At 41.6% G+C, this 19,485-nt stretch overlaps 2 protein-coding genes across 3 annotated transcripts; both read left to right on the forward strand.

The window, feature by feature from the left end:
• Positions 1 to 179: 179 nt before the first annotated feature.
• Positions 180 to 3,407, forward strand: LOC311116981 (uncharacterized protein). Its single transcript, XM_084191985.1, has 4 exons — positions 180 to 636; positions 728 to 831; positions 1,114 to 1,219; positions 2,298 to 3,407. Exons 1-4 carry the CDS (start codon positions 351 to 353, stop codon positions 3,209 to 3,211), a joined length of 1,410 nt encoding a protein of 469 aa, XP_084048111.1. The 5' UTR covers positions 180 to 350; the 3' UTR covers positions 3,212 to 3,407.
• Positions 3,408 to 4,133: 726 nt separating this feature from the next.
• Positions 4,134 to 19,480, forward strand: LOC311116982 (equilibrative nucleobase transporter 1-like). Of its 2 annotated transcripts, none has more exons than XM_084191986.1 (13): positions 4,134 to 4,288; positions 4,936 to 6,546; positions 6,886 to 7,015; positions 7,529 to 7,575; positions 8,269 to 8,345; positions 15,482 to 15,574; positions 15,880 to 16,019; positions 16,375 to 16,526; positions 16,652 to 16,795; positions 16,908 to 17,015; positions 17,239 to 17,425; positions 18,618 to 18,741; positions 19,040 to 19,480. In XM_084191986.1, the coding sequence occupies exons 2-13, from the start codon at positions 6,354 to 6,356 to the stop codon at positions 19,178 to 19,180; spliced, it is 1,536 nt and encodes a 511-aa protein (XP_084048112.1). In that variant the 5' UTR covers positions 4,134 to 4,288; positions 4,936 to 6,353; the 3' UTR covers positions 19,181 to 19,480. The 2 variants fall into 2 exon arrangements, with proteins under 2 accessions (XP_084048112.1, XP_084048113.1); XM_084191987.1 differs by lacking the exon at positions 4,134 to 4,288 and having other exon boundaries at positions 6,040 to 6,150; positions 6,194 to 6,546.
• The last annotated feature ends 5 nt before the right edge of the window (positions 19,481 to 19,485 follow it).

A 19,485-nucleotide genomic window follows, 5' to 3' on the forward strand; every position in this document is an offset into this window, starting at 1 on the left:
AAACAACAAAGTCCAAAAGTATAGTTTCATTGATAAGAGTTTGAATGGTGAAAATATAAATCACAATGGGTTATTTAAGCCAGCCTGTAGAGCAGTTCTCAGCATGAGCCCCCAAATGTATCTGCAACTCTCTCATGTACTTACGGTAAATTGAATGAGACGTCATCACGTCATGTTGCATTGTTATTATTGTAGACACAGGAACAGGGATTTGGGGTTTAATCTACCCAGCCAAGTGTCCACTTACAGGCCACAGTGTTTAAACGTATTAAAAATCAACATAGTTATTTTGCCCTTCAAAAAGTGCCAGTATCAATATCTAGCTAGCTAGTTAGTCTATTCTAGCTAGAATGTCGGAGACCGTAATGTTTCAGACGCAGTTGTCGTCCATCATGGAAGCTCTATCCACCGCCGCCATGGCGGAGATAACCAAACTAGTGGACCAGTACTCCGCGTTTTTACGCGCGGAACTGTCACGGAAAAAACACGATAACGAATTATTGATGAAAAAGTTGAAAGTGGTTGAAAACCGGCACCGGACAAGGACCTCCACGATTGAACACGGCGGGGATGGAGTTGGCGCTGTGCTGCGGGAGAGACTTTGGAACGGGGGTTCCCTACCGCACCATACGCCCCGTACGTGTTTATGTATTTCATTAAAAAAAAATAGTGCTTTTAAATCGACAGTCGAACATGAAGTAATATGGCCCCATCTTTTTCAATGCAGCAACCAACAGAGAACAAAAGGCCGACTCAGTCTTTACGCAGCAGGGGTGCAGCAGCGAGTGGAGTGATGGACCCGCGGCGCGGGCGGGAGTAAGGACGGACGAGGTAGTGTGGGTGCTACACACATGCCACTTATTTTGTTTTATCAGCAGTAAAATAGGTTATCATGGGCATGGCATTGATATTATTTTCAGCGGAATTATAAGGAATAATAATTGACATAATGACTGATAAAACATAGCTTATAATAGGCTAATAGGCTAGTTTAGGATAAAAGTAATAATGCGTTACACAGGCATACATGCAGGTAAGTGTTACTGTAATTCGCCTCCCCTTAACAGTGCATTGATCACACTGCCACGGTGTGTCCCGTCTGTCCGTTCACAGACCACTGTAACAGACAATACTGCTGAATCAGTGACCATCAAACAGGAGAGACTGGAGGAGGACGTTCCAGGGGAATATGGTGCTCCAAATGAACTGAGGATGAATGGTGAGAGAGAGAGAAAAACAACGTTTCCATCCACAGTTTTTATGACAGCTGTGATGGAAGCAGGAAGTTTCGGTACAATTTTATGAATACCAACAGATAATTTGTAAGCTCGACATGGTGGGATCTTTTTGTGTCTGTAAAATTTATTATTCAATAAATGCGTGAATATTGATATAATAACCATCATATCGAAGTAAACTTGGGATCACGCGATGATATGGTATGTGCTCCTCCCACTACGACTCCGGAAAGCATGACGTTTATTAGGCTACAGATGAAATAAGTTATGATGAACTTCACAGGGTGGTGAAAGTGCAAAGTGATCTTGGTGCTCCTTTCCGATAAATATCAATGGTCTGATTCTGGTGATGCTTGACTGTGGTTTGACAAATATTCTCGCTCTTATCCATAATAATGCAGGTTTAAATCTTATTTCCTGCAATTCTACACATTGTCTAATGGGGTGCAGCGAACATCTTGCAATTCTATACATTTTGCCATGTCTAATGTGTATTCATGTGATATTTGAGTGACTCAACAAAATCTATGGTCTAAAAAACCTATCAAAAAAATGTTTAGTTGATCTGGACATTTCTGACAAGTTATAAATAGCTCTCTAAGGTATGCAATGACTGACATGACAAGAGGAACTGATGATGCACTACCCAATTAAGAAATTGCACCTTGTGCATTCTACTATTACAAGTTGAAAGCCGGACCGAGTTCCTTTTTTAAATCCACAACAAGTCTGTTTGGTGGAAACACACCACTGGTGGGAAAATTTGTATATTTTCTTTACGCAGACTTTACAATATTCACATTAAAATCTGTCGCTAATTGGATGGAAATCTAGCTACTGAGAGAGAAGGAAAGAGATTACATAAAATGAGGGAGGAAGGGAAGGCCAAGTTGAAACATCCAGCCAGCCCTGTAGCAAAATGCAATATTACATGATGATGGTGATGGTGGTGGAGATGATGGTGGTGGTGATGATGATGGTGATGATGATGATGATGGTGATGATGATGACATTGCCTTTTGTTCAATATCCCCTGTTGTCCCCTCTCCTGTATGTAAGCTACTGAGCATTCCACCACCTCACTGGTCGCCCGGCAACCACATCCCGATGATCAGACCAGTTTTGAGGAGGACTGGGGGTTCCAGAGTACACCACCAGGGGGTAGAGATGAACTCACTGACTCTATGGAACACCACGTAGAACTGGAACATAGAACTATGGGACACCACGTAGAACTGGAACATAGAACTATGGGACACCATATAGAACGAGGACATAGAACTCTGGAACACCTAGAACTGGAACATAGAACTCTGGAACATGACCTCAGTAGCAGCTCTCATTGCCTGGACCAGGACCAGCCTGTAGTAGTGGAGGAGACCCGCCTCAAGAGGGAGCCAGAGAGCCCATGTCCAGACCTCAACCCACTACCGGGAGGAGAACCAGGCCTGGAGGTCAACCAGGGGGATCTGGGCCAAACGTACCCCGAGTATGCAGCACTGAACCTGGAGTACGGTGGCTACACAGACACCTCTGGTCTATTTTTCACCTACTCGTCAGAAAACCAACTACAACAACACACTTCCTCCTCAACGACGACCACAGACGATTACACATCGTTACCGGGGAAATACTCCATCACCGTCATGCCTGGTCACCATGGAGACCAAAGAGGAAGTGGAGGGACTGTCAGAACTCGAGTTCCCCTCAGTAAAGAGAAGGAGGGGAGGTTCGTATGCAAACATTGTGGTAAGGGTTTCCCCTACATCAGCTGCCTTAAGCGGCACGCCCTCAACCACACGGGAGAGAGGACGCATCACTGCTCCGTGTGTGGGCGGAGCTTCATCAGACCGAGTCACCTGAGGAGGCATGAACTGCTGCACACGGGGGTCCGACCCTTCGCCTGCGCACTCTGTGGACGCCACTTCTCGCATGGCGCCCACCTCCGAGCTCACATGAAGACACACACGTGATGGAAGTGACGTAATTAACTTATTGTTTTACATATGATCTAAAGTTTTATGTGGACAGACTTGAACCTGTTTTAAAAAGGGGCATTCCACAGAAATTCAAGAGTTCAATACATACAGTAGACGTCTGTTCTGTGATTGGGCCTTTATTGGAGCCTGGGCTGTAGTTGCTAGGCAGTTTCTAAGTAAAGTGCTGATGGTTGAGATGGCTGCTTTCATTGGTCAAATTACTTTTTAATTCCAGAAGATGTATTTTTTATTTCATTATTGCTGTTGAATCATATTCCAAGTTTGTATTTCCATTTGTTACATTTTCATCAGAAATCCCACACAGCTGTGAGTAGCTAGGCCTACTTTTAGAGTATATATTGAAGCAATAAGGTCTGAGGGGGTGTGGTATATGGCTAAGGGATGTTCTTAGGCACGACGCAACGTGGACTGTCTGGATACAGCCCATAGCCGTGGTATATTGGCCATATACCACAAACCCCAGAGGTACCTTATTGCTATTATAAACTGGTTACCAACGTAATTAGAACAGTAAAAATACATGTTTTGTCATACCAGTGGTATAAGGTCTGATATACCACGACTTTCAGCCAATCAGCATTCAGGGCTTGAACCCCCCAGTTTATAATTAAGCAATAAGGCACGAGGGGGTGTGGTATATGGCCAATATACCACGGCTAAGGGCTGTTCTTAGGCACAATGCATCATGAACAACACAGTTTATAATGTTTCATATAACAAGGCTTTCAGCCAATCAGCATCCACAGCTCGAAAACGTTCCGGTTTATAATTAGATATAAGCAACTACAGACAACTCACCACTCGGTTCTATTTTGGTCATATGGCCCATGGTTCCAACATGACCATTTAGCCTAGTCCCCAATGCATGGCCTTCCGACCTTGCTAACGCTTGCGTGCAGTGCGCGCCATGCAGCGCAGGTGGAAAGACAGACTGCGAATGGACAGGAACATCGCTGCGCCTGCGCGTAATGGAGACGAGGTTTCTGTGTAGAGTTCTACCACAAATCAACAAGAGGATCGACATTAAACTAAATGGGGTCATTAAACAAGGTGAGTGGCTGGTATGTAGGCTAATATCTGAATGTATAGGCTACAGCCTATGTATGGCTTAGTTTTCATAGCCTACTATTAATGATTATTGCCCATGCATTGCCGCGTGGTTGGACTGTGACCAATGAAATAATAACTGTCATAAAAGTTGCTCTACCATAGCCATACACGTTTTTCTTGTTTTAAGACAGCACAGTGTCGTACACAGCCAAACGTCACGCTACAACCGAACTATTTTACTGTCTATTTTGAGGCGTTTTGGCACCACACTTCAGATTGCGCGCAAAGGAAACCAGTAACGCAATGACCGCATGGCGGATAAATCTATAGATAATCTGATCTGGATTACCGTTATCCGCTATAGGGCGAGTGTACTGTATCTGTTTCTGTTGTAGTCTTCCGCACTGTAATGTTGGCTACAGCTCAGTACACATTATCATACCATTAGCTGATTAATTACGCATTAGACCGTAGCATATGACTTTTATTAATTCCTAGGCTGTACTATTCCGATTTCCGACCTGGTATGATAATTATCCTTAAAGTGTTTGATGTGCAGTATGTATTATTATTATTGTTATTATTAATTATTATTACATTATTACACCTGCCATGTGTTGTGATGCCTCTTCACTTGTATTTTTTAGGGGGAAGATGAACAATAGCCTCTCTCAAGGCAAATGACAGGATCATTTATAAAATGGCAACAAAGGAATGAATAAAAGTCATGAGTTACACACTTGAGAAAAGAGAGGGAAATAAACCCAAAGTAGACATCAAGGAAGGCAGAGAGGAGAGGAAGTGAGAAAGAAAGAGGAAGAGAAACAACTCTACAGACAGGGTTGCTATTAGAAACCATCCAGTTACCAGTCATTCAGCAGTTTATACTGCAGGTTTAGAAACGTCTCACTCCTCGTGGGTTTAACCACTAGGGCTACTATTATGACAACTCATGCTTGTGTGCTATAAACTCTAATTCCACCGCTATTAATTCTACTATGGCCACCACTACCACTTAAAGTCTTAGGTGTTTGAAACCTGTCATAAAACGTGTTATCTGTAACTTCTTCTGATACCGCAGGTAATTCTATAGACAGTTTAATGGTCTTCTACATTCAGAGTTACATTTAGGTCATTTAACAGAGGCTCTTATCCAGAGTGACTCACAGTCTCTAGACACAGTCTTCCCTCCTAAAAAAAAAACTCAACTTGTTGACACTTGGCAGCCATTGAGAAGAAGGGCAGTGAACCAGTAGATTTTCTGGTAAATGCAGTTTGAATTTGAATGCCACGCCTTATCTCTCCCACACAGCACTTCTTCTAGTGATACAGGTTATTTTCAGCCAGTCGGTCTCAAAGACTCAACGAGAGAGAGAGAGAGAGAGAGAGAGAGAGAGTATAGAAAAGTAAGACAGAAGAGGCAGAGGATAGAAAAGGGGCTCTTTGAATACAGTCACCCACTAACCTCACATTAATAAGACAACAAGAAAAGTCCTTTGAATGACAGCTAAACAGGCAGCCAGCCAGCCAGTCAGAGCAGGGAGTCAGCCAGGCAGGTAGCTAGTCAGCCAGCTAGGCAGCTATCAGTCGGTCAGTCAGCCAGGCAGGTAGCTAGTCAGCCAGCTAGGCAGCTATCAGTCAGTCAGTTAGCCAGGCAGGTAGCTAGTCAGCCAGCTAGGCAGCTATCAGTCAGTCAGTTAGCCAGGCAGGTAGCTAGTCAGCCAGCTAGGCAGCTATCAGTCAGCCAGTCAGCCAGGCAGGTAGCTAGTCAGCCAGCTAGGCAGCTATCAGTCAGCCAGTCAGCCAGGCAGGTAGCTAGTCAGCCAGCTAGGCAGCTATCAGTCAGCCAGTCAGCCAGGCAGGTAGCTAGTCAGCCAGCTAGGCAGCTATCAGTCAGCCAGGCAGGTAGCTAGTCAGCCAGCTAGGCAGCTATCAGTCGGTCAGCCAGCCAGTCAGAGCAGGGAGTCAGTCAGTCAGCCAGTCAGCCAGGCAGGTAGCTAGTCAGCCAGCCAGGCAGTTATCAGTCTGTCGGCCAGCCAGGCAGTCAGTCAGTTAATCAGGGAGGATGCTGGGATGCGAGGGGGGCGGGGTGGGGCTGCGCTACCGGCTGACCCTGGCCACAGGGCTGGTGGAGTGTCTGTGTTTCGCCGGCGTGGTCTTTGGCTGGGCATCGCTGGTCTTCGTCCTGAAGACAGACGGATACTTCACTGACCTCTGTGTCAATGTGACTACTGGACCCAACAGTACAGTGGAAACAGGTGAGTAGTTAAATGCTATTCAGTTCAATATGACATAGAATAGAATAGTATAGATTGGAATAGAATAGAATACAATACAATATGAAGCACATCAGAGCAGTTCATACTAGAAAACTGAAGGACCTGGATCTCTCTACTGCCATCTTTCTCCCCTTCTGTATTTCTCTCTCTCTATCACTCTCTTTCTCTCTGTATTCCTCTCTCTCTCTGCCCCATCCTCCCTCCCCCCGCGCTCTCTCTCCCCCCAGTCTCTCTCCCCATCCATCCATCTCTCTCAGACTGTAGTGGACAGGATGAACAGTTCTCTCTCTCCCATCCCTCCATCTCTCTCTCTCTCAGACTGTAGTGGCCAGGATGAACAGTTCTCCCTGGTCTTCACCGTCGCCTCCTTTATGAACAACTTCCTCACGCTTCCCAATGGATTCATCTTCGACCGCTTCGGCACCATGGCAACGAGACTTCTGGGAATGTGAGTCTTTTTGAAACTACAGAAATCCAGGCTTCATTGCTAGGGCCCAGAGTTTTTCCTGCCCTGGTCAGGTAAGGATGGCGATATACCCATATACAATGTGATATATGTCATATCCATTGCAAATAATTCTTACATTGTCAACATTTAAATAATATAACTAGGTCCTGACCTCTGACCAGCATTTCCAGGACATCTGCAAAGTTCATGTACACAGAGTCAATGAATTACAATTCTTTAAACTCTGCGCATTAAGTTTATACCTAGACCGTCGCCTAGACGAGAGAGAGAGAGCGATAGAGTCAAAAGGGGGTGGGAAGTTGAGGGTCCAATCCTGGTTTACTCAGTCGTTGTTTTTGTAGAATGTGTATGCATATTTTAATCTAAGTTCTACAGGTTTATTGAGGTTGTCTTCTGACCCACTGAGAAATGTGTCAAAAGTTGAAAGTTTAACAGACCATAACCCTCTGCGTGACATCTCTTTATCTGTCTCTGCCCTGTGTTTCCCCTCAGATGTCTCTACACCACTGGTACACTAATGGTTGCCTTCTCCAGTTCAGGTAAACATAGACTATACAGTGTAAAGGCTGTTATTCAATCAGAACAGCTCTTGATATTTGTGTATTTGAAAAATGAATCAAGTCAATCAATCAGTCAAATGTATTTATAAAGCTATTTTTACATCAGCAGATGTCACAATGTACTTATACAGAAACCCAGCCTAAAACCCCAAACAGCAAGCAATGCAGATGTAGAAGCACGGTGGCTAGGGAAAAACTCCCTAAAAAGGCAGAAAACTAGGAAGAAACCTAGAGAGGAACCAGGCTCTGAGGGGTGGCCAGTCCTCTTCTGGCTATGCCAGGTGGAAAGAGTACATGGCCATTAAGGCCAGATCGTTCTTCAAGATGTTCAAACGTTCATAGATGACCTGCATGTTCAATAATAATCACAGTGGTTGTAGAGGGTGCAACAGGTCAGCACCTCAGGAGTAAATGTCAGTTGGCTTTTCATAGCCGAGCATTCAGAGGTCGAGAGAGAGAGACAGGAAGAAGGAGAGAGAGGGTTGAAACAGCAGGTCCGGGACAAGGTAGCGCATCAGGCAGAACCAGCAGAAACTGGAGCAGCAGTACGACCAGGTGGACTGGGGACGGGGACCCTGCAAAAGCATTAGGAAGAGCACATTCCTAGTGTAGGATGTTGGATGAGTAGAGATTGAACTTGGTCTATTCTGTCTCTCTCTCTCTCTCTAATAGTTCTGTCCATGCTGCTGTTCCCAGCCCTGTCCTTCATCGCAGTGGGAGGAATATTGTTCCTCATCACAAACATACAGGTACAGCAGCATGCCATGACTCCTCAGTTTCAACACAGTTACAGACAGTACAACCAGTATTCATTACAGACAGTACAACCAGTATTCATTACAGACAGTACAACCAGTATTCATTACAGACAGTACACACAATATTCATTACAGACAGTACAAACTGTATTCATTAGACAGTACAAACAGTATTCATTAGACAGTACAAACAAATCAAATCAAATCAAATTTTATTGGTCACATGCGCCGAATACAACAGGTGCAGACATTACAGTGAAATGCTTACTTACAGCCCTTAACCAACAGTGCATTTATTTTTAACAAAAAAAGTAAGAATAAAACAACAACAAAAAAAGTGTTGAGAAAAAAAGAGCAGAAGTAAAATAAAGTGACAGTAGGGAGGCTATATATACAGGGGGGTACCGTTGCAGAGTCAATGTGCGGGGGCACCGGCTAGTTGAGGTAGTTGAGGTAATATGTACATGTGGGTAGAGTTAAAGTGACTATGCATAAATACTTAACAGAGTAGCAGCAGCGTAAAAAGGATGGGGTGGGGGGGCAGTGCAAATAGTCCGGGTAGCCATGATTAGCTGTTCAGGAGTCTTATGGCTTGGGGGTAGAAGCTGTTGAGAAGTCTTTTGGACCTAGACTTGGCACTCCGGTACCGCTTGCCGTGCGGTAGCAGAGAGAACAGTCTATGACTAGGGTGGCTGGAGTCTTTGACAATTTTGAGGGCCTTCCTCTGACACCGCCTGGTATAGAGGTCCTGGATGGCAGGAAGCTTTGCCCCAGTGATGTACTGGGCCGTACGCACTACCCTCTGTAGTGCCTTGCGGTCAGAGGCCAAGCAGTTGCCATACCAGGCGGTGATGCAACCAGTCAGGATGCTCTCGATGGTGCAGCTGTAGAATTTTTTGAGGATCTGAGGACCCATGCCAAATCTTTTTAGTCTCCTGAGGGGGAATAGGCTTTGTCGTGCCCTCTTCACGACTGTCTTGGTGTGTTTGGACCATGATAGTTCGTTGGTGATGTGGACACCAAGGAACTTGAAGCTCTCAACCTGTTCCACTACAGCCCCGTCGATGAGAATGGGGGCGTGCTCAGTCCTCTTTTTTTTCCTGTAGTCCACAATCATCTCCTTTGTCTTGGTCACGTTGAGGGAGAGGTTGTTGTCCTGGCACCACACGGCCAGATCTCTGACCTCCTCCCCATTCATTAGACAGTACAAACAGTATTCATTACAGACAGTACAAACAGTATTCATTATACAGTACAACCAGTATTCATTACAGACAGTACAACCAGTATTCATTACAGACAGTACAACCAGTATTCATTACAGATAGTACAACCAGTATTCATTAGACAGTACAAACAGTATTCATTAGACAGTACAAACAGTATCCATTAGACAGTACAAACAGTATTCATTAGACAGTACAAACCGTATTCATTAGACAGTACAAACAGTATTCATTAGACAGTACAAACCGTATTCATTAGACAGTACAAACAGTATTCATTACAGACAGTACAAACAGTATTCATTACAGACAGTACAAACAGTATTCATTAGACAGTACAGACAGTATTCATTAGACAGTACAGACAGTATTCATTACAGACAGTACAAACAGTATTCATTACAGACAGTACAAACAGTATTCATTACAGATAGTACAAACAGTATTCATTAGACAGTACAAACAGTATTCATTAGACAGTACAAACCGTATTCATTAGACAGTACAAACAGTATTCATTACAGACAGTACAAACAGTATTCATTACAGACAGTACAAAAAGTATTCATTAGACAGTACAGACAGTATTCATTACAGACAGTACAAACAGTATTCATTACAGACAGTACAAACAGTATTCATTACAGACAGTACAAACAGTATTCATTACAGACAGTACAAACTGTATTCATTAGACAGTACAAACAGTATTCATTACAGACAGTACAACCAGTATTCATTACAGACAGTACAACCAGTATTCATTACAGATAGTACAAACAGTATTCATTAGACAGTACAAACAGTATTCATTAGACAGTACAAACAGTATTCATTAGACAGTACAAACAGTATTCATTACAGACAGTACAAACAGTATTCATTACAGACAGTACAAACAGTATTCATTACAGACAGTACACACAATATTAATTAGACAGTACATACAGTATTCATTACAGACAGTACAAACTGTATTCATTAGACAGTACAAACAGTATTCATTAGACAGTACAAACAGTATTCATTAGACAGTACAAACAGTATTCATTACAGACTGTACAAACAGTATTCATTACAGACAGTACAAACAGTATTCATTAGACAGTACAAACAGTATTCATTAGACAGTACAAACAGTATTCATTACAGACAGTACAAACAGTATTCATTACAGACAGTACAAACTGTATTCATTAGACAGTACAAACAGTATTCATTACAGACAGTACAAACAGTATTCATTAGACAGTACAAACAGTATTCATTAGACAGTACAAACAGTATTCATTAGACAGTACAAAGAGTATTCATTAGACAGTACAAACAGTATTCATTACAGACAGTACAAACAGTATTCATTACAGACAGTACAAACAGTATTCATTAGACAGTACAAACAGTATTCATTAGACAGTACAAAGAGTATTCATTAGACAGTACAAACCGTATTCATTAGACAGTACAAACAGTATTCATTACAGAGAGTACAAACAGTATTCATTACAGACAGTACAGACAGTATTCATTAGACAGTACAGACAGTATTCATTACAGACAGTACAAACAGTATTCATTACAGACAGTACAAACAGTATTCATTACAGATAGTACAAACAGTATTCATTAGACAGTACAAACAGTATTCATTAGACAGTACAAACAGTATTCATTAGACAGTACAAACCGTATTCATTAGACAGTACAAACAGTATTCATTACAGACAGTACAAACAGTATTCATTACAGACAGTACAAACAGTATTCATTACAGACAGTACAAACCGTATTCATTAGACAGTACAAACCGTATTCATTAGACAGTACAAACAGTATTCATTAGACAGTACAAACCGTATTCATTAGACAGTACAAACAGTATTCATTACAGACAGTACAAACAGTATTCATTACAGACAGTACAGACAGTATTCATTAGACAGTACAGATAGTATTCATTACAGACAGTACAAACAGTATTCATTACAGACAGTACAAACAGTATTCATTACAGATAGTACAAACAGTATTCATTAGACAGTGCAAACAGTATTCATTAGACAGTACAAACAGTATTCATTAGACAGTACAAACAGTATTCATTACAGACAGTACAAACAATATTCATTACAGACAGTACAAACAGTATTCATTAGACAGTACAAACAGTATTCATTACAGACAGTACAAACAGTATTCATTACAGACAGTACAAACTGTATTCATTAGACAGTACAAACAGTATTCATTACAGACAGTACAAACAGTATTCATTAGACAGTACAAACAGTATTCATTACAGACAGTACAACCAGTATTCATTACAGACAGTACAACCAGTATTCATTACAGATAGTACAAACAGTATTCATTAGACAGTACAAACAGTATTCATTAGACAGTACAAACCGTATTCATTAGACAGTACAAACAGTATTCATTAGACAGTACAAACCGTATTCATTAGACAGTACAAACAGTATTCATTAGAGACAGTACAAACAGTATTCATTACAGACAGTACACACAATATTAATTAGACAGTACATACAGTATTCATTACAGACAGTACAAACTGTATTCATTAGACAGTACAAACAGTATTCATTAGACAGTACAAACAGTATTCATTACAGACAGTACAAACAGTATTCATTACAGACAGTACAAACAGTATTCTTTAGACAGTACAAACAGTATTCATTAGACAGTACAAACAGTATTAATTACAGACAGTACAAACAGTATTCATTACAGACAGTACAAACAGTATTCATTACAGACAGTACAAACAGTATTCATTACAGACAGTACAAACAGTATTCATTACAGACAGTACAAACTGTATTCATTAGACAGTACAAACAGTATTCATTACAGACAGTACAAACAGTATTCATTACAGACAATACAAACAGTATTCATTACAGACAGTACAAACAGTATTCATTACAGACAGTACAAACAGTATTCATTACAGACAGTACAAACAGTATTCATTACAGACAGTACAAACAGTATTCATTACAGACAGTATAAACAGTATTCATTAGACAGTACAAACAGTATTCATTACAGACAGTACAAACAGTATTCATTAGACAGTACAAACAGTATTCATTACAGACAGTACAAACAGTATTCATTACAGACAGTACAAACAGTATTCATTACAGACAGTACAAACAGTATTCATTAGACAGTACAAACAGTATTCATTACAGACAGTACAAACAGTATTCATTAGACAGTACAAACCGTATTCATTAGACAGTACAAACAGTATTCATTAGACAGTACAAACAGTATTCATTACAGACAGTACAAACAGTATTCATTACAGACAGTACAGACAGTATTCATTAGACAGTACAGACAGTATTCATTACAGACAGTACAAACAGTATTAATTACAGACAGTACAAACAGTATTCATTACAGATAGTACAAACAGTATTCATTAGACAGTACTCATTAGACAGTACAAACAGTTTTCATTAGACAGTACAAACCGTATTCATTAGACAGTACAAACAGTATTCATTACAGACAGTACAAACAGTATTCATTACAGACAGTACAAACAGTATTCATTAGACAGTACAAACCGTATTCATTAGACAGTACAAACCGTATTCATTACAGACAGTACAAACAGTATTCATTACAGACAGTACAGACAGTATTCATTAGACAGTACAGACAGTATTCATTACAGACAGTACAAACAGTATTCATTACAGACAGTACAAACAGTATTCATTACAGATAGTACAAACAGTATTCATTAGACAGTACAAACAGTATTCATTAGACAGTACAAACAGTATTCATTAGACAGTACAAACAGTATTCATTACAGACAGTACACACAGTATTCATTACAGACAGTACAAACAGTATTCATTACAGACAGTACAAACAGTATTCATTACAGACAGTACAAACTGTATTCATTAGACAGTACAAACAGTATTCATTACAGACAGTACAAACAGTATTCATTAGACAGTACAACCAGTATTCATTACAGACAGTACAACCAGTATTCATTACAGACAGTACAACCAGTATTCATTACAGATAGTACAAACAGTATTCATTACAGACAGTACACACAATATTAATTAGACAGTACATACAGTATTCATTACAGACAGTACAAACTGTATTCATTAGACAGTACAAACAGTATTCATTAGACAGTACAACCAGTATTCATTACAGACAGTACAACCAGTATTCATTACAGACAGTACAACCAGTATTCATTACAGATAGTACAAACAGTATTCATTACAGACAGTACACACAATATTAATTAGACAGTACATACAGTATTCATTACAGACAGTACAAACTGTATTCATTAGACAGTACAAACAGTATTCATTAGACAGTACAAACAGTATTCATTACAGACAGTACAAACAGCATTCATTACAGACAGTACAAACAGTATTCTTTAGACAGTACAAACAATATTCTTTAGACAGTACAAACAGTATTCATTAGACAGTACAAACAGTATTCATTACAGACAGTACAAACAGTATTCATTACAGACAGTACAAACAGTATTCATTATACAGTACAAACAGTATTCATTACAGACAGTACAAACAGTATTCATTACAGACAGTACAAACTGTATTCATTAGACAGTACAAACAGTATTCATTACAGACAGTACAAACAGTATTCATTACAGACAGTACAAACAGTATTCATTACAGACAGTACAACCAGTATTCATTACAGACAGTACAACCAGTATTCATTACAGACAGTACAAACAGTATTCATTACAGACAGTACAAACAGTATTCATTACAGACAGTATAAACAGTATTCATTAGACAGTACAAACAGTATTCATTACAGACAGTACAAACAGTATTCATTACAGACAGTACAAACAGTATTCATTACAGACAGTACAAACAGTATGCATTACAGACAGTACAAACAGTATTCATTAGAGACAGTACAAACAGTATTCATTAGAGACAGTACAAGCAGTATTCATTACAGACAGTACAAACAGTATGCATTACAGACAGTACAAACAGTATTCATTAGAGACAGTACAAACAGTATTCATTAGAGACAGTACAAGCAGTATTCATTACAGACAGTACAAACAGTATTCATTACAGACAGTACAAACAGTATTCATTACAGACAGTTCAAACAGTATTCATTACAGACAGTACAAACAGTATTCATTAGACAGTACAAACAGTATTCATTACAGATAGTACAAACAGTATTCATTAGACAGTACAAACAGTATTCATTAGACAGTACAAACAGTATTCATTACAGACAGTACATACAGTATTCATTACAGACAGTACATACAGTATTCATTACAGACAGTACATACAGTATTCATTACAGACAGTACATACAGTATTCATTACATCTTTGTGACCGGTGTATGTCACACACAATTTTGTTTGACACATAAAACAGATATTTCTTCAGTAAATACTGTATTTATACTGTGTACTATATGGATACTGTATTTATACTGTGTACTATATGGACACTGTATTTATACTGTGTACTATATGGATACTGTATTTATACTGTATACTATATGGATACTGTATTTATGCTGTATACTATATGGATACTGTATACTATATGGATACTGTATTTATGCTTTATACTGTGTACTATATGGATACTGTATTTATACTGTGTACTATATGGATATTGTATTTATACTGTATACTATATGGATACTGTATTTATGCTGTATACTATATGGATATTATATTTATACTGTGTACTATATGGATACTGTATTTATACTGTATACTATATGGATGGATGTATTCTTCTTGTTTGAATCTCCTCATTTGTCTCCTCAACTGTTGTTCTCTACTATAGGTTGGAAACCTGTTTGGCTCCCATCGTTCCACCATCATCACCCTTTATAATGGAGCCTTCGACTCTTCCTCCGCTGTCTTCCTCATCTTCAAGGTATCACAGATCTCACACATACTGTAGCCTACAGGCCTCAGATCATTTTTCTGCTCTTGTCAGGTTGATAGATAACTGTGCCTTAAAAAGGCCAATTATAGATTTTCTGCCATGTGTATAAAACAGATGCATTTCATTATATTTGTATATATTGTAGATATATCCCATATATTGATTATATTTGTATTATATGTAGTCATGGTCGCCTAATATCCATTGGTGGCTCTGGTTATCCATCTCGCCCTCTGTCATCCCCGTCCCCCCGTCTCTCCCTCTGTCTCCCCCCGTCTCTCCCGCCATCTCAGGTGCTGTATGAAGGAGGGGTCTCCCTCCGCTCCTCCTTCCTCATTCTCTCTGTCTGCAGTGTCTTCCACCTCCTCAGGACGTTCCTCCTCATGCCCAACACCCACATCCCCTACCCACTCCCTGAGGGCTTCACCTACGGGTCAGAACTACAACTCCCACACATACGACAGTATTAATCTGACCAGGCCCTATGATACATAAGACCATAGTATGTATGGGGGTTGTAGTTCTCACCTGAGAGCACTATGACTCCCATATGGCCTGGGGGTTTTCCGGACCATGGAGTTTTTCCTTGTCGGATTACTTGGGCAGATTACTAGTCCTGTACTTGTTCATAGATAAATGCAAAACAAAATTAAATAATTATTTGGGTTTGGCATTTAACAAATTGTATAGATTTGTCAGGTTAGTCTCAATGACATGCATTCATATTAGATGGGTGACCCTGATGATCAAACCTATTTGATTATACCCTGATGCTTCCTTTTAAACAGAGTAAGCCTTGGAAAGTCCAACAGCTACAACGTAGAGGAGTTTGAGAAGACGCGCGAGACGGGGATGACATCAGAGGGGGAGGGGCCAGCAGAGACGGACGACATTCTCCTACAGCCTGATGACGGGCAGCAGTCAGGAGACTCTGGGAAAGGTGTCGTTTGGCCAACTGCAATCTTTAATCTGGCTGGGAAATGGCAGGTGCAATTTGTTGACTCAAATGTTTCTCTTTTTATTTCTCGCTCTTCCTCTCACACACACACACACACACACTCTCAGTGGCCAGTTTCAGGAGCTGTGTGCAGTCGTGGTTCTTCCTGTGGCATCTGGTGTGGCTGTCTGTCATGCAGCTGAGACACTACCTCTTCATCGGAACACTGAACCCCATGCTCAACCGGCTGGCCGACAACGACTCAGCCCTGGGTAAACCACACACACACACACACACACACACACACACACACACCAAAGCATAGGTTCATTTAATTAATCTAAATACTCTCTCCCCTTCTTTCTCTCTTTCTCCCTCTCTCAGTGAGTCAGTACACCAATGCCTTTGCCTTCACCCAGCTGTGTGGGGTCCTCTGTGCTCCCTGGAACGGCCTCATCATGGACAGACACAAGGGGAAGCCTCTGGCTCCAGGTGGGTGACATGGCTCTAGCTTAGTAACAACAGGGTTCAATAGGGCACAACGTAGAAAAATGTTAAGCAATGAAAAACTAAAATGGGTATCCTTATTGGTCCAGGTAGTAGGCCTACCTCCTGTTTCAGTCTGTTTCATGCCTAATGAGCATGGCCATGGTTCTGGTGTGTGGCCATCATCCTCATCATCACCCAACCTTTCTCTCACCTCCTCCCTCTATAGGAGAAACAGATAAGGAGGCAGACCTGCGCTCCTCCTCTCTCTCCCTCTTCCTCACCTCCCTCCAGTGCCTCCTCTTCTCCATCTGCGCCTCCTCTCCTCTCCTCCCTCTCCAGTACCTCACCTTCATTCTCCAGGTCCTCAACCGCTCCTTCCTCTACGGAGGCAACGCAGCCTTCATCAGCATCGCGTGAGTAATAGGGGGATGGAGGGAGGGATGGAGTGAGAGAGGGATAGGGGAATGGAGGGAGGGATGGAGTGAGAGAGGGATGGGGGAATGGAGGGAGGGATGGAGTGAGAGAGGGATAGGGGGATGGAGGGGGGGATGGAGTGAGAGAGGGATAGAGGAATGGAGGAAGGGATGGAGTGAGAGAGGGATAGGGGAATGGAGGGAGGAATGGAGTGAGAGAGGGATAGGGGAATGGAGGGAGGGATGGAGTGAGAGAGGGATGGGGGAATGGAGGGAGGGATGGAGTGAGAGAGGGATAGGGGGATGGAGGGGGGGATGGAGTGAGAGAGGGATAGAGGAATGGAGGAAGGGATGGAGTGAGAGAGGGATAGGGGGATGGAGGGAGGGATGGAGTGAGAGAGGGATAGGGGGATGGAGTGAGAGGAATAGGGGGATGGAGTGAGAGAGGAATAGGGGGATGGAGGGAGAGATGATAGGGGGATGGAGGTAGGGATGGAGTGAGAGAGAGATAGGAAGATGGAGGGATGGAGTGAGAGAGGGATAGGGGGATGGAGTGAGAGAGGGATGGGGGATGGAGTGAGAGAGGGATAGGGGGGTGGAGGGAGGGATGGAGTGAGAGAGGGATAGAGTGAGAGAGGGATAGGGGGATGGAGTGAGAGGGATAGGGAAATGGAGGGGGGGATGGAGGGAGGAATGGAGTGAGAGAGGGATAGGGGGATGGAGGGAGGGATGGAGTGAGAGAGGGATAGGGGAATGGAGGGAGGGATGGAGTGAAAGAGGGATAGGGGAATGGAGGGAGGGATGGAGTGAAAGAGGGATAGGGGAATGGAGGGAGGGATGGAGTGAAAGAGGGATAGGGGAATGGAGGGAGGGATGAGAGAGAGGGATAGAGGGATGGAGGGATAGGGGATGGAGGGAGGGATGAGTGAGAGAGGGAGAAAGAGAGGGTTAAGGAGGAGATACTGGGGGCAGAGTAACGGGTTAGTAGCGAGATGGACAGGAAGGAAATAAAAGGGTAGATTATAGAAAAAGGAACAAGGGACTCAACAATAAATAGACAATAGACTTTAGAGTTTAAAATGTAAAAATACAGTTCAAAGCCTGAAGGTAACTGACTGCTACTCATTCATACTTCCCTCAGTTGATGTCCGGCTGTTCATTATGTTCTCCTTCCTCCCCTCTCTCACCACAGTTTTCCTGGGGTTCACTTTGGGAAGCTGTACGGTTTGGTGATGTCTCTGTCTGCCGTGGTGTCACTGCTGCAGTACCCCTGTTTCGCCCTGGTCAAAGGAGCCCTAGGTGGAGACCCCTTCTATGTGAGTGGGTTATACGAATATACGGTCACTCAGGCCAATAGATTACTAACCTCGTCCCCAGGCTCAGTTGCTATCGAGAGAGAGACGGCTGGGTGGACGAGATTAGTAGATGTACTGTGCTGTACTTGCCAAAAAGTTAATATTGAAATGTGAAATGTCTTTGTTAAACTTATACCTCACAGCTCATAACATAATAACCTTGTAACATACCTCTTAACCTATAGATATACAGTAGGCCTACCTTGCAGACCGGTAAGGTTAAGGATACTCTCTCTTTGTTGTCTTTCCTCCTCTACAGGTTAACATCGCTCTGACTCTCCTCACTCTACTGGCGTTCATCCATCCAATCAACATCTTCTATGGCTGCAGGAAACTGACCAATCAGAGGGAGGATATGGCCGGTGGTCCTGCCATCACATTGGCTGAGGCCAAAATGTAGGGTATGTTACATGAGGGTCCTGAGCCAAGGGAAACAGGAATTGAAAAAAAGTGAAACAGGAATTGTCTCATTTATAATTGTTTAAAGGGAATAAGTGAATATGTAAAATAATAATAAAAAGCTTTTTATACCTCTGTTTTACATTAATCCCATATTCCATCAGTATTTTTTGTAAGGTTTCAGAAATATTCATACTTTGTTGGATAGTTGTCAAAAAGTATTTTCCATTGTTGTGAAGTATTATCCATTGTTGTGTCTTGATTTGTAAGGATAATAAATAAAGTCATGGCAGAGTACGTCATACC

This window comes from Coregonus lavaretus (assembly GCF_964263955.1).
Source record: "Coregonus lavaretus genome assembly, contig: HAP1_SCAFFOLD_464, whole genome shotgun sequence".
Lineage (NCBI taxonomy): Eukaryota > Metazoa > Chordata > Actinopteri > Salmoniformes > Salmonidae > Coregonus > Coregonus lavaretus.